Source organism: Syngnathus scovelli, chromosome 1, assembly GCF_024217435.2.
Source record: "Syngnathus scovelli strain Florida chromosome 1, RoL_Ssco_1.2, whole genome shotgun sequence".
In the NCBI taxonomy this organism is placed as follows: Eukaryota; Metazoa; Chordata; class Actinopteri; order Syngnathiformes; family Syngnathidae; genus Syngnathus; species Syngnathus scovelli.
Genome location: NC_090847.1, coordinates 17,207,659 through 17,222,608, shown reverse-complemented (window position 1 = coordinate 17,222,608; position 14,950 = coordinate 17,207,659). Strand labels below are relative to the sequence as shown.

The following is a 14,950-nucleotide window of genomic DNA, read 5'->3' as shown; positions in this document are numbered from 1 at the left end:
GTAGCGGTACCGGTCCGCGGCCCAGGGATTGGAGACCAATGCTGTACACTTACACTGAGTGCCAAAAGTCCCAATGATTGTGAGCAGCAGGGGGGGCCCCATTTCAACCCCTTACACTGAGTGCCAAGCAGGGAAGAAATGGGTATCATTGTTATAGTCACTGGCATGACTCGACAACCTCCCAATCTCAGGGCGGACACTCTCCTCTTAGGCCACTGAGCTGGTAAACACATGTATCGTAGTATAACACTTATAGTCCATCCATCCATCCATCCATCCATCCATCCATCCATCCATCCATCCATCCATCCATCCATCCATCCATCCATCCATCCATCCATCCATCCATCCATCCATCCATCCATCCATCCATCCATCCATCCATCCATCCATCCATCTTCTGAACCGCTTAGTCCCCACGGGGGTCGCGGGCGTGCTGGAGCCTATCCCAGCCGTCATCGGGCAGTAGGCGGGGGACACCCTGAACTGGTTGCCAGCCAATCGCAGGGCACACAGAGACAGACAACCAATCGCACTCACACTCACACCTAGGGACAATTTGGAGTCTTCAATCGGCCTACCAAGCATGTTTTTGGAATGTGGGAGGACTTATAGTCGTTTTTAAATAACGTGTATACCTATATACGCCTAAATATTGTTATCCACTATATCTACTGCAATTTCACATTAGATTGCTGGTTTGAAATTTGCTTTTAATATTATTATTTTTAATAAACATTTATGTTAAAACTTGTCTGGCGTCTTATTCCTTGTTTTTATATTCGCCAATTAAAACATAAAAATCAGACATTTGGTTAACTGTACTATACTAACTATATGACAATATATGTGTAGGTACACTACACGAGGTTAAAAAAAAGAGAATAAATAAAGGGATAATTGCACAACAAAAGCATTTCCTCGCACCTGGGATCGAACATAAGTCTTGCCGAGCTGGTTTGAAATTTGCTTTCAATATTATTATTTTATGTTAAAACTTGTCTGGTGTTTTATTCCTTGTTTCTTTATTCGCTAATTAAAACATAAAAATCAGCTTAATCATGCTTTATATGACAATATGTGTAGGTACACCTTCAATAGGTACACTACACAAGGTTTAAACAAAAAAGAATAAATAAATAAAGGGTTAATTGCACAACAAAAGCACATCAAGGTAATTTCTCGAACCTGGGATCGAACCAAGTTCTTACAGAGCAAGAGCTCGAGTCAGTAACCAGTCAGCTATTTTGACCGGCAGTCTACAATTGCTTGCATTGTTTTGTACTAGTGATGTGCATTCCAGTTTTCAAGTGAACTGAATCTTCTATCTTTCTTTTAGGGCTAGGGTTAGAGCTAGGGTTAGGGCTAGGGTTAGGGCTAGGGTTAGAGCTAGGGTTAGAGCTAGGGTTAGGGTTAGAGCTACGTTTAGGGTTAGGGTTAGAGCTAGGGTTAGAGTTAGGGTTAGTGTTAGCTCTAGGGTTAGGGTTAGAGCTAGGGTTGGGGTTAGGGTTGGAGCTAGGGTTAGACCTATGGTTAGAGTTAGGGTTAGGGTTGGAGCTATGGTTAGTGTTAGGGTTAGAGCTTGGGTTAGGGTTAGAGCTAAGGTTAGGGTTAGGTTTAGAGCTAGGGTTAGGGTTAGAGCTAGGGTTAGGGTTAGAGCTAAGTTTAGGGTTAGGCTTAAAGCTAGGGTTAGGGTTAGAGCTAGGGTTAGGGTTGGAGCTAGGGTTAGTGTTAGGGTTAGAGCTTGGGTTAGAGCTACGGTTAGGGTTAGGCTTAGAGCTATTAACAATGATACCCATTTCTTCCCTGCTTGGCACTCAGTGTAAGGGGTTGAAATGGGGCACCCCCTGCTGCTCACGATCATTGGGACTTTTGGCACTCAGTGTAAGGCAGGGGTGTCCAAGTCCAGTCCTCGAGGGCCGCATTCCTCCATGTTTTCCAAGTTTCCCTCGTTAAACACACCTGATTCAAATGATCAGTTCATCCTCACGTTCTGCAGGAGCCTGATCATTGAATCAGGTGTGTTTAACGAGGGAAACTTGGAAAACATGGAGGAATGCGGCCCTCGAGGACTGGGGACACCCCTGCTGTACAGCATGGGTTGGCAACTCCGGTCCCCGAGGGCCGATGTCCTGCATGTTTTCTGTCTCCCTGATTGAAATGATCAGGATTGTTACCCAGCTTCTCCATACATTATACACTGTATAGAACCATGAATGATGGTCAGAGTAGCCATTTCAGACTGAACTGGTTGTGCTGTATAATAGCGTTAGCGCAACAAATAGTTTAAGTTCATCTTGTCGACTTGTGCTAATCGCAATATAATACATTTGATGACTTCAATGCATGTCTAACGTCTGCATCCATACAGTACTCTTATTAAAATGCTACTCTGTAGTTCACTGTAGGAAATGCTACTTATCAAACACTGGAATAACATGTGTAGTTAGACTTAAATACAGATCGACAAAAGCTCTGTTACCACTATTCTTACATTTTTATAAACCATTTTTGAGACAAAATACCACATGGATTTTTTTTTAATGTATTTATTGCTTATATAAATGTTCTCTAAATAATTGTTGGTAAAAATAAAATCTATCAATAATTATCATAAATAAAATAATCACGACTTTTACATGGCATTATATTGCACAATTATAAGCCTTAACAACAAACACAGAACACAAGTGTTGCTCAGATTTTGTGTAGCAGGAATGTTGAGAGGTTGCATTCAACATGTTTGTCACCTGTCAAAGGCAACAAGCAACCTGAACCTCATTTGTTTTGCTGCATTTAATCAAGGTCTACATATAATCAGTTTGAACATGATGACTCAACAACCGAGTTTTCTACTTTCACGATTTGTTTCCATTTTCTGAGCTATAGATCAAGAAATGATCTTCGCTGGCAGTAATACAGATCTGGTGTTTACTGCTAATGATGAAGAACAAGCATGTCACAGCTTCAAAATGCTAATTCACACATGTGAATTGTGGCGTTAGTTTCAATTGGGTGAAAATAATCCAAATCAATGTATTTCCACATTGTACCAACATTAACACAGTCCAGCATGTTATCCTTCCACAGTAAAGTTTTACAATTTAGATCAGCCAACTACTGCTTTGTCCATTTATTTTGGTAGGTAATGAGCGATTAACTTTAGAACGGCAAAGTCCGTGCCAACATAGCGCTTTTACGTCCCCTCAGTTTACCATTTTTTATACATCCACTCAAAAAACATGTCGTAGAAAATCACTCAGAATTCCATTAGGCTGTCTTTGTTGTCTCTGTCATTGGCAACAAAATAACATTTTTAATGGCTCATTGTGCGCTCTGGAGATGCACAATCACAATGTTCCTCCCACGCAACAATAGGGAACATTTTAAGGTTGTCATTTATGACAGACGAAAAAATAAACTAATGAATAAGGTCGTCACTGAAACAAAACCCAAACTGTCACTGAAACAAAATCCAAACCCTGTTTTTATCCAACTCTGGGTATCCCTTCATCACAATTCTGGCAGCAGGTTCTGCAAAGAAAAAGCCACATTTAATATGAAATAAACAGCCACATTTAATATGAAATAAGCACGCACGCACACACACACAAACCACACACGATAAACTAGTACAAAATATCTGAAAATAAAAATATACTTGTTCACATGTTGTCAACTTCTACTCTGAGTTCAGAACACACTTCTTTAAGTAGCATTTCCATCAAGACCTAAAAAAAGACAAAACTGTTACGCTTACAGAGATAAAAAAAAAAAAGAATTACCAAGAAAGTTAGTGTTCTTACATAGAGAAGATGTTTGTTGGCACTAGCTTCCTGTAGGGCATTGAAGACCTTGATGACTCCATAACGGGCATTCTGTTGGCCCACTAGATTTGCTAATGCATCTGATATACAAGGTAAAAGAAGAGAAAAAGTTCCCCGTCACTGCACCTTGCATCTAGGTTTTGAACTTCATCAAATACTTAATTCACTCAGCTCCTTGTATCTTTTTGATATCATGCCCACACACTCCTATTTGTTTGCTACCTGGAATATTATCAAGTAGTTTTTGTTGAGCTCGTTCCTTGGTTTCAGTGCGTTCGGCATCAGTTCGGACATTGACATGTGGTGCCAGAATCCCGTTGGGCCAGAAAGTGTCCTTGAAGACATTGATGTAACAGACCAACATCTGTTCAGAGAAGATCCAGTTCACCGTGTCCCTGATCTGTCTGTAGTTGAGCAGGATAAAAAGTTTGAAGAGCGTATGCACAACACCATGTCCACACGTCAGATTGACACAATGTTTGTTACTCACTTGTTGATAGTTCGTCCAAATGTCACCTGGACTAGTGCAATAAGAGTTTTCCTGACCCATTTAAACACTGAGTAGATGAACAGAAATACACACATTCAAATGAAATAGTATACACAGAGGAATGAATTTTTCAACGCATTTGAAAAACAAAAGTAAGCCTGACATCAAGATAAAGTGTGACTAAAATAACCAAAGGTGATACAGGAAGTGATGGACTCACTTCCTCGGAGTTCAAATATCTCGCCAATGAGCATAAAGCAAGGTTCGGCCAGAGCGTCTCTCCTGCCGTCTGTCTCATCACCATAATCTGACAAGTCGCTGTCGTCGTCTGCCTCCTCCTGTAAGCAGCAATGACAGCACATGCAGTCCGAATGATGGCCAGACGCGCTGCATGAGTCGCTACCTCTGTATGAGAAAAGAAATCCCCAGGGAGTTTCTCCAGGAAGGAGGCCAGAGAGAAAGAGGACTTCTTCTGAATGGACATCACCTTCAAACATCAGATAGGAGCACAACGTGAATGTATTGTATTGCCATCAAAATGGTCTGTTCTGACAAAACTAAGAAAATACCCAGAGCAAATTATAAGATTAGCTAATAGACACAGAAATGAAAATCACAACATGGTATTGCTCGTTAACATAGTTAACGAGTATGAGGAAAAATTAGGAAAAATTGCTTACCTTTAGGTGTTCTGGGGACGGACTGAGGAATGCATAAAGTGCTTCTGACTGACACAATCGCTCATCTGTCAGCAGTCGCTGCAAACACACATACAAAATTATGAAAATTGTTGATATGGTCACCAACAATGTGGCCAACTGTGTTGACTCAAACAATTGATTTTGAGGTATCCGTCCATCCCTCCCTCTGTTCTTAATATTGTTCTAAGGGTGACTGCACATAATGTACAGTTTTCAGGTTTACCTGTAAAAAGGTATTGAGCTGAGTTTTGCTCTTGTCTAAGAACTTTTGGTCGATGGATTTGAAGGGAAGTTTGCTGAGGGATGGTAATTGGAGTTTCTTCAAAGATGGAAAACACTGAGAGAACAAGACAATAATTAGTGAATGTAGTGATATTGTACATCAAATTACTACTGCAAGTATTGCAGTGATGTGGTTACTGGAATTAAGAGTTTGATGGTGTCTTACCTCAGTCAGTTTGCGGTGCAACATATGGAATTCACTAAGTTTTCTTTGGACGCTCCAGCGGCTGTTAACCGTCTCCTCACCTTCTAACAGGTCAACACACACATTGTAACAGGCTACAGTTTCCCCGCCTTCCTCTGTAGCCTGAAACACACAGATCGACATTAGAGCTGAAATTAGTTTTACCATTTTTAAAATGACCACGGTACAGATTTCCCCACAAAATCTCCAATGGCTCATTAGATAGTACCAGACACTGTCATTTGTCAATGCTTTGAAGAGAAGCATTGTGGGATTGTACTGTTTTGTGAAAAAATAAGTCCGTGAAGGGATTGCAAGATCTAATGCACCTGGTTTCTTCCTACCAAATGATCGATGTAGAAAATCAGTTGGCTAAATTTGTCACGCTAGTGTCTTATGTATAGGATGAATTATAATATATATATTATATATATATGTATAATATATATATATATATATATATATAATATATATGTATGAAAAAGCAATTACTTCAGCAGTAGTAATTGTAGCCCTCCAGTGACCCAAGTTTTCACACCACCAATCCGTCCTGGTGATATGCTGCTGGAGTTCACTGTGCTCTTTTTCCATGGCTCCTATTTCTTCCTTTAGTTTGCTCACAATCTAGGACACAAACATTTTGTACAATAGTAAATGTCTGGTAAAAGCATTCATGATTTATTTGCAGATGCCAAGAATTCAATTTGAAGTGGTTTGTGTTAAAAAGGATTGGCATACATACATTGCACTAATTGTATCCACACCCTCACAAAGATCAAGAGGTCGATGATTAGTTGTAACAGTAACAATTTATGAATATGTCCTTACCCTTTTATCTGGTTTTGGTGCATTCTGAATAGAGCCCAGGGCTTGTCTCTTGTACTCCAATTTGTCATACAACTGGCAAAGTTTAGTGGCAGCATAGCTGGCCTGTTCATTGATTCTTTTACTGCCCTCATCACACACTTCCTCTCCAGTATCAAGACCCCGACACTACATCACAACACGAGGAGGAAAAAACAACAAAATCAAAATTAAAAGCCTGATCTCAAATTGCAAGGTGTTCTGTGGGGTGCAGTCGGAGGTTACAGTATAGCATATTTGTGCAACAATTACAAGCGTGTGAGATAAATATATTACTATATTGCCCAGCCTTGTTTACACCCAAGAGGAATGTAAACACCAAGGCATTAGTGGATTGTGTGCATTCATGTTAGAAATTGCTTGCATGTCTGACCCCTTCTTCCTTCTCCTCAGTGCTACACCGTGATTGGCTGTGCTGCTCATCGTATTTGATGAGCCTTTCATAAAGATCCGAAACCAGGAAGGAAGGGTAGTAACGTTCGCTCATCGTCTCAGCCACCTAGAAAATGACAAGAACAGAATAAACACTGTAGTCTCGTCTGGACAATGCTTGACTTTTTGGAAATTATGGAAATTTGACCTGTTCCTGAAGTCTCACAAAGACTTGCGTTCCTCTGTTTCCCACTAAACTTTGTTGGATCTCTTTCAACAACAACTTCTCCACTGGAATCTCTCTGCTTTCTACAAAGAACTTTTGGTAGATTTCCCCGACAATTTGGGGAACCTCATTCTGTGAAATTTGAATATATAAGAACACACCCACACATACTGTATTGCATTCAAACCTTCGTCGACTTTATAAAGTGAATATTTTGGCATGCGTGTCACCTTGTTGGCAGTTTTCAATGTTTCCACCAATTCCCAGAAGCTTATCAGAGCTCTTTTATCAACTCTCTCCATGTAATCTCGAAAATGTTCCCTGTAACCTGGATTATACAGGATGTCCTCGAAGAGGAAAATCTGAATGTGAGAAAGAAGACTGTTATGAGACTCATGAGGTTTGGTCCAATCACATGCACATTCAGCCAATATAATTATATTAATAATTCAGGCTTCATTTTGCAAGATGGTTAGAGAATAAAAAAGAATACCCTCTGGCTTAAAGGCTCATCGCTGTCATCAGTTCCTCCATCTTCATTGTTCTCATAGTTTGGTCCACCAAGTAGACGGATTCGTTTCTCACATTGTTTCTTAGCAACAGTCAGCTGATTGATGTATCGTTTCATATCTCTGGCCCTTAGCAAGTCTGCCTTCATGGCTGCTGATTCTTTGCCTTTACGCTCTGGGGGAGAAAGAGAAAGACGTAAAGATGGAGAAACACCAAAATTACATAGTGCGACGTCACAGTCACTTTCTACTCAAAAGCACGCGTGTTCAATAGATTGTGCGGGTTCAAAACCCAATTGCTGATAAGACTTCAATAAAGTATTAACGTACTGAAGTAGTAATAATTACTACATAGTCGGTAGCGCCGCTCTGTTGGTGCGTAGTAGATATACAATATTTACTTGATACATATGATATACATTTCACCATTCCTAACATATGTACTATGTAATGGCACAAAATCAGAAGTAATCCAAAACTCCTGAATGATGTTTTAAATAAAAATAAATAAATAAATAAAACACTGATATTAATGAGAAGAACAAATAGCACCTTTCTGTTTCTTGAGCTGAGGCAGGCTGCTGATGGTGGTAGCATGAATAATTTCCACCACTATCTGATACCTGGATGGAGGAAAAATTGGGTTGTTTAGCAAAAGCGCTGTCTTTGGATGTCAGGATTATTACAGCATTACATGTACAACAAATATTACATGCACGATTATTCTTTATCTTTCGAATCATAATGTAATGTGGCAAGCAATTGGAACATGAGTAATACGACCGAAGTTGGCAGAATATCTTGGACTAATGAGACAAAATAGAAATCGGATTTGTTTTCCTCCATTGAGGTTTCTCAAATCGCCTCGCACTGTCTGCTCCCATGGTAACATCAGCTCACAGCTGCAAAAAGATGAGCCCTTAACACCGTTTGCTAAGCGTGTTTGTGTACATTGCACTCAGTACATTGGACAGCGAGACCTGCAGGTCTCGCAGTGTCTTTCCATTCCATCACTTGTGCATGTAGTGTGCATTATTTTAGTGCCATGCCTGAGTTGCTTGAGGAAAATGACATCTGTGGAAGTTGATATCAGTTTAATGAAGTCTTCATAAGAGGCAGCATAGGTGTAAGCTTTCTTCTGCTGCTCCGCCTGCTGCTCCCGCTGCTCCATTTGAGACAGCAGCATCCTGTTTATGGAGTCGGGGTCGCTAAGAACTTCCACTAAAGGCTTCAACACTGCAGTACATGCACAAAAAATGAAGACTTGGTTATCGAATTTTCATGAAAAATAAAGCATTAGAGGACAAACAAGTGCTCGGGGCATTATCTTGTAATAACGAATCTCCAATTCAAGCTCTACTTTATTACATATACTTTTGGCTGTTGCAATTGTTTATTCCCAAATGCTATAGATGACAAATCTTTTTGCGTGTTATACGTGACGAGTTTGCAGTGGGTGTTGAAAAAAAATGATTACAAAATTGTTGTTAAAATGTCAATGTTTGGTGATGTTTAAAATTGAACCAAGATAGGTTTATGAACATTTTGCACATCAATGTGCCTGGCCGTGTCCAATTGAAAATCTCTGAGGTGAGCTGACAAGGGTGCTGCTCTAACAAACTTGGCAACTCAAGAGCACTTTTGAATGGACAAATACTACCAGGTGAAGATCGACCCCTCCCAAGATTGAACATGGGAATCAAATAAATCGCATTACTTGATTTCTGTTTTACTATAAAAGTACTGACTTAGAATCACAAGCAAGTGAGTGACAAGCAAGTTAAAATACCTTTAGTAGTGATCACTTCTGTGAGGCAGCAGCGTAGTGTGTGAGACTTTGCGTCCTTTTGCGGCAGCAGACATAGCAGCAGTATTCTGGCAACACAGCGGAGGAAGGTCAGCTCTGACTCCGGACTAACCAAACACGGATGGAGAGGGAATGGCCGAGCTCCTTCATCCGGTCTGTCCACACAAAAGATGCACAATGAAGAGGGAACAGGATAAGCCCAGTAATGAATTGTTTAAAGTCCTATTGAGATTAATACCGAGCACTGCAGTGAGTTCTGAATGAAAACTCATACACACTAAAGATCATCATTTATCTTACACAGAAGGGCTGATATTAAGGCTTGTCTGGCCTTTCATGATAATGCAACTAGTTGATCAGCCAAAACTTGCACTTTTTATGTAGGTGACAGAAAGTGAGGGCACAATGTAATTTCCAGAGACAGTGAGTCAGATCGGGAAAAAATAGGTGACAGTTACATCATTACATTACAACACCAAATTCCATTACAACACAATTTTTTTTTCTTAAAAGTTTACACACAGCCACACCAACTTCTGGATTCAGTACATTTTTGCTTGTCGTTTGAATGTATGAACAAAAAAAAAAAAGGGAGAAGTGTGTACCTTGAAGATGCAGCCTTGAGACCAGTGAAGTGTGCATGTAAAATTTGGACGGTGTCATAACACACCAGGTTCACAAGATCTATATCAGCCAGTCGACATCTCAACTGGCCAATCATCTGCCACCAGTCCTCTGACAGCATGGAGTACAACTGGCCCTCATCACGACTCAAAGGAATGTACCAGGACAGGATGTAGTCTCTGTAGGCATAGTCCAACACTGTGGGGAGAACAAACGTCTTAATCAAAAACATATTGTGGTTTGAAAAAAATAGCTTTATCAGGGCTGACAACAGAAAATATCTCATGAAACTGTGTGCCAAAAATATATTCCCATTACTGTACAGTGTAAATACACATTTTACAATGATACACTTATCTAACAAGCAAATGTGCATATGCTAGGTTTTAAGGTCTGATGAGACCAAGATGAACCTCGACCTAAGTGATTGAAAGGCCAAAGTATTGAGAGAAAAAAAGGATCTGCTTATGAGCCAAAAAACACAAACTTATCCGTGAAGCAAGTACAGTCATGGGTTGAGCCTGCGTGGCTGCTTTTGCTCTCTTGCAAAGTGGCTTGCTTCAAACAAAAGGTGCTCTGTCCTGAGTTGTTTAAGACATCTAGATGTAAACACCATGAAATAGACTTCTGAACTTTTGAGCCTAATATTACCAATGTTATTTATTTCCAAAAGCATGCAACAGATTCAAATGCACACCCCTCTGTGTAAATAAGGAAGCCAACTACTTCTTTGTTTTGTAACTCATTTTGCAGACGTGTTACACTGCTCTAAGAGTTACAATATCAGCGTCTGGCTGTGATGACATGGAGGCACAAAGATCCATCAGTCAGCAGTTTTTTTAGATGCTGAGGTTGTTGAGAAATTTAGCAAAGCCAGGTCAACAGATTTGCTCAGCATGAAGTAGTAGGCATAGTAATAGAAATATATTACGAATTATAATTATATTCTATATACATTATAAATATAATATATTATAATTAGAAAGACTAATAATACACTTGTAACATGAGAAATGCAAGACACACAGCAATGGGAGTACAGGGACTAGATTTCCTAAAGACATTCATAAATTATGCTCCTCGTAAAATAAAGTTTGGTGCACATGACTTACAACCTGAGTTTCATCCTGTGCACCACCATACGAAAAAATGAAATAAAAATTCTTCGTTTACCTTCCTTTAGTGCTTTGTCCAAATTATGCGACACCACCACTCGCCGAGTCTGGCTCGATTCTTGTACTGGGGCCACAAATCGAGTCTGGGGAAAAACAGTCAAACATCAGTTTATGCCCTTCAATCGGGGGCGCAGTAAAATATTGATATGAAGGTTGAGGGGAAATGTACTAGGGCTACAAATGTAGGATGGAATTGAAAATTTGTCTTTACGCCTTTACATAAGAGAAAATGCATACGATTTTTTTCCTACAATATCAACATAAGTCATTGAGCGCAAGAGCGAACAAACACAGTGTTGCTACTAAAAGCCAGACAGAGGAGACACTATCACTTTCCTTTGCGAATCTGCCAAATTGCACAAGCCTGTTATTTGTTGTCCCTTTTCAGAAATAAATTGAAAACCTTGTAAATGTACACTGAGCTCACTGAAACCATCGCATTAGTTCTGCTCAGCGCTACACGACAATGTCTGACATCAATCGGCCAGAACAATTAGGTACGATTATTATAAAATACCTGCAATTGGCTGGCAACCAGTTCAGGGTGTTCCGGCCTACTGCTAGGATAGGCTCCAGCAAACCCGCGACCCCCATGGGGACAAGCGGTACAGGTAATGAATATTAAAAAATACTTGTGTCAAAAATAAAAAAGCTTTTGCACTGTTATTATTGCTTAGTTCCAATCAGTACTGAGACAAAGTTACTGTGTGGTATTTGCTACGTAGAACGGCACTGCATCTTAGGTCTAATATTTATCTCATTTACCTGTCACTAAATAGCACAGGCACAGATACATCTGCAATTCATAAATAATCAAATTAAGCAAAATTAGATCGTTTCCTACAGTGTCCCTTGTGCAAGTGGCTGCAAATATAAGATTTATGTATTATTATTAAATGTCGTGGCTGGTTGAAGGAGGGAGCCTGTGTCTTATTTTCTGACCGTAGCGACATCTTACCATGAGCTTATTGAAGAATTCCAGCTGTTGGACTGAATGTTTCTTGTGTCTGTCAAAGCAGCTGACTTTGAGAGGGCTCTTCCTGACAAGCAGAACAAAGCTCCCAGCCAGGAAACAAAGTAGGGCGAATGACACATAAATGAAGAGCTTCAAGAAGAAAGATGTAAGGGACAGGCCTCCCCATGACAGCTGCAACACTACTGCTGCCACCACACCCAGAAGAAAAGCTGGGACAAACCGGAAAGATGAGTTAAGAGAAGAGGAAGCGCTGGCAAACATGGGCCCCTCTCCTGCACTGCTGCTCTCTCCAGTCTGTTTTGATGTGGTAGATGAGGGGGTGGGCATACTGCGACCCCACCATCCATATATGTGCCACTACTGGTTGGGCAGAAAAGTTGATTCGCGTGTCCAAGTGCCGATTTAGAGAGGTAGGTGCACTCTTCTATACCCTCAACTACAGCATTGTGTTCAAGAAGCGGCATCCCCACTCCGGCATCTCCTGACCGACCTACTCCGCCGTGTTCTCCGCTCCTAACATCGGCCCGCCCGGCGGCGACAGCCACGCAGCACCGTCACGTCAGTCATCCACAGTATGGTCTTCGTGACAGCACCACAGTTGATCTTGAATGATCAACAGTGGCACGCGTCTTGCAGAAAGATACCAGGCGGAATGAGATGAATGGAAGCACAAGCCCCGTCACCTTGGAGACAAATGGATAGAGGTAGCTTAGTGACGGTGCGAACCCGGATAGCAAGAGGCTAACGCGCGTTGTTGAAGTTGTTAATTACAATCAACATGACATACATATTCATTTAATAAACAGCAAACTCGTTTGAGAGTTAGCCATGAAGCTAACCGCAACTAGCCAAACTAGCCAGCTCTTTAAATAAGCAATTCAACACCAGCTAACATTAGCTACTTCAATATCCTTTCAAATTAATCCACATTACATTCTCACGTTCCTCCTCAAATATGAATGAGTCGAGCGAGATCAATTACATTTTAACTTTTTAAAAGTAGCCTTGATCCAGGGAAAAATCATCCGCGACAATCAGTATAACAAGCTGTTATTTTTCATCGAGCTCCAGCCGAACAACAATCTGTCTGAACGCGAAAGAGTATCAGCCAATCAGCTGTGGTGTTAGCGCCAGATGGCGTGGCTTGTTTTGTGTGTCAGTACACTCCGAGCGGACGGGACATCCGTTGTTGTGCTCAGCGGAAGAAGAAAAAAACGCTAATGGGGAAATAAATTAATATAATCAAGTGCACACACGTGAACGCTTTGTGGCGTTTACCTACACTGGTTCTGGTCCTATGAGATTAGTTAAATAAATATGGTACAACGAGTCTTGGGGCTCTTTTGTGCATGTGTATGCGTGTGTTTGAGATAAAAGAATCGACTTCACTTTCTTCAATCAGAGGTTCTCGTTTTTTCACCAATGACATGATAAACAGCACAAGCATGCTCTATATGAGGCACTGTCAACCTGTGGTCCGCGGCCCTTTAGTGGTCCGTAGCGGTATTGCAGGTGGTCCGCGAAATTGGAAATGGAAAATAATTGTAACATTTTTAAAAATAAAATTTAATTATTATTTAGACGTGATTTATTTTCCAGCTAATTGTCCCTTGGACAAAATCAGTTGAGAATCACTGCTCTATATAAACGTCCTTTTAAATTAATTTAGCCGCGGAACATTCAACAAAATAGTTAATTTAAACCTATTACAACAAGCCTATTAAATCTTTACCCTAAAAATGTTTCTTCGAAAGCGCAAGTAAAGAGTATCCCCCTTACCCTCCCCTTGCTCACAAACAGCCATGGAAGCAGGAGTTATATTGGAATAGAGTGGACATTTTAACCTGAACCTCTTAATACAACGTAATTTAAAAAGAAAACATTTTTGAATGTAAAACGAATTGCTCAATGGGTATGGTGGTGGGGTTAAAAGATTTCTGACTGTGCGTTACCACTCCCTCGCTCCGGTGTAACACGCCGTGCCTGGACATAAACTGATGCTAGGAAAAACAGTTTCTATGTAAAAAAAAAAAAAAAAAAAAATGCATGCAGGAAGGTGGTACTGATTTGTGGTTTTAATTTGTAGCGAATATTACTGTCAACATTTTTCTGTACTCCAAGTACAAGAGCCAAAACCCGTTCGTGACAGCACCATGGTTGATCTTGAATATGCAAGCAAAATGCCTGTATATTAAGGGGTAAGCAATGCATCCAGTTTGAGGGGAAAAAATATCTATATAAACGTTGGGGTCAATGTTGAAAGTTTCGAGGGGCGGCAGCAGGGGGCGCTGTTAATTGCTAAAGTGCACCGTGCGTCCGTTTTAATCCAATAGATGGTGCTAATGTTCTACTTTTTCTAGGCAGTAACAAGTTTAGTTGTCCCCATTGGACACTGCATTAGGTACAGTTACACATTTTGGATATCCATTAGTGATCTAAACTACAGGTAATCTGAGGCCAGTTTGAATATTATTGCTGTGGCTTTCCAAAACGAGAATATTGTAGATTATTTAGATGGCTATAGTAGATGCATTTAGAAGACAAAATCTCAGGCAATGTGTTTAACCAGCAGACCACGAATTAATAATTTTTACGTTCCGGTGAATTGCTGCCGGGCCGGGCTGCAATATACGATGCTCCAGTATTTTCCGTCAGAAATCATCGACCATAGTGCGTCCGCGACACTAATCTATCCATCTAACTATCACCTCGTTGTACATATGCAATGGATATATTTTATATTATATATTCCGCTGACTACCTTTGTTACAATATTGCAATCATTTAATACCAAAAGTAACACTAATTTAAGACATGGTGATGGACCTCAGTACCAGGCCTCTCACCCAGCAGTCTTACAGTTAGGGGTGGGGTGATATGTCCTTTGTCATGATGTCTTTGTAGCTTTGATGA

The 14,950-nt window shown here is 40.4% G+C and overlaps 1 protein-coding gene across 2 annotated transcripts; it reads right to left on the bottom strand.

Moving 5' to 3' along the window:
- Nucleotides 1-2,699: 2,699 nt before the first annotated feature.
- snx25 (sorting nexin 25) lies at nucleotides 2,700-13,180 on the bottom strand. Of its 2 annotated transcripts, none has more exons than XM_049742321.2 (23): nucleotides 13,020-13,180; nucleotides 12,020-12,720; nucleotides 11,060-11,144; nucleotides 9,868-10,084; nucleotides 9,245-9,417; nucleotides 8,505-8,691; nucleotides 8,008-8,078; nucleotides 7,440-7,630; nucleotides 7,177-7,308; nucleotides 6,929-7,078; nucleotides 6,722-6,847; nucleotides 6,313-6,477; nucleotides 5,977-6,108; nucleotides 5,467-5,607; nucleotides 5,242-5,355; nucleotides 4,998-5,075; nucleotides 4,721-4,804; nucleotides 4,538-4,655; nucleotides 4,318-4,384; nucleotides 4,050-4,231; nucleotides 3,807-3,907; nucleotides 3,662-3,731; nucleotides 2,700-3,534 (listed from the first exon to the last, which is right to left on the bottom strand). In XM_049742321.2, exons 2-22 carry the CDS (start codon nucleotides 12,362-12,364, stop codon nucleotides 3,666-3,668), a joined length of 2,925 nt encoding a protein of 974 aa, XP_049598278.1. In that variant the 5' UTR covers nucleotides 12,365-12,720; nucleotides 13,020-13,180; the 3' UTR covers nucleotides 2,700-3,534; nucleotides 3,662-3,665. The 2 variants fall into 2 exon arrangements, with proteins under 2 accessions (XP_049598278.1, XP_049598298.1); XM_049742341.1 differs by having other exon boundaries at nucleotides 12,528-12,720; nucleotides 13,020-13,179.
- Between the last annotated feature and the right edge of the window lie 1,770 nt (nucleotides 13,181-14,950).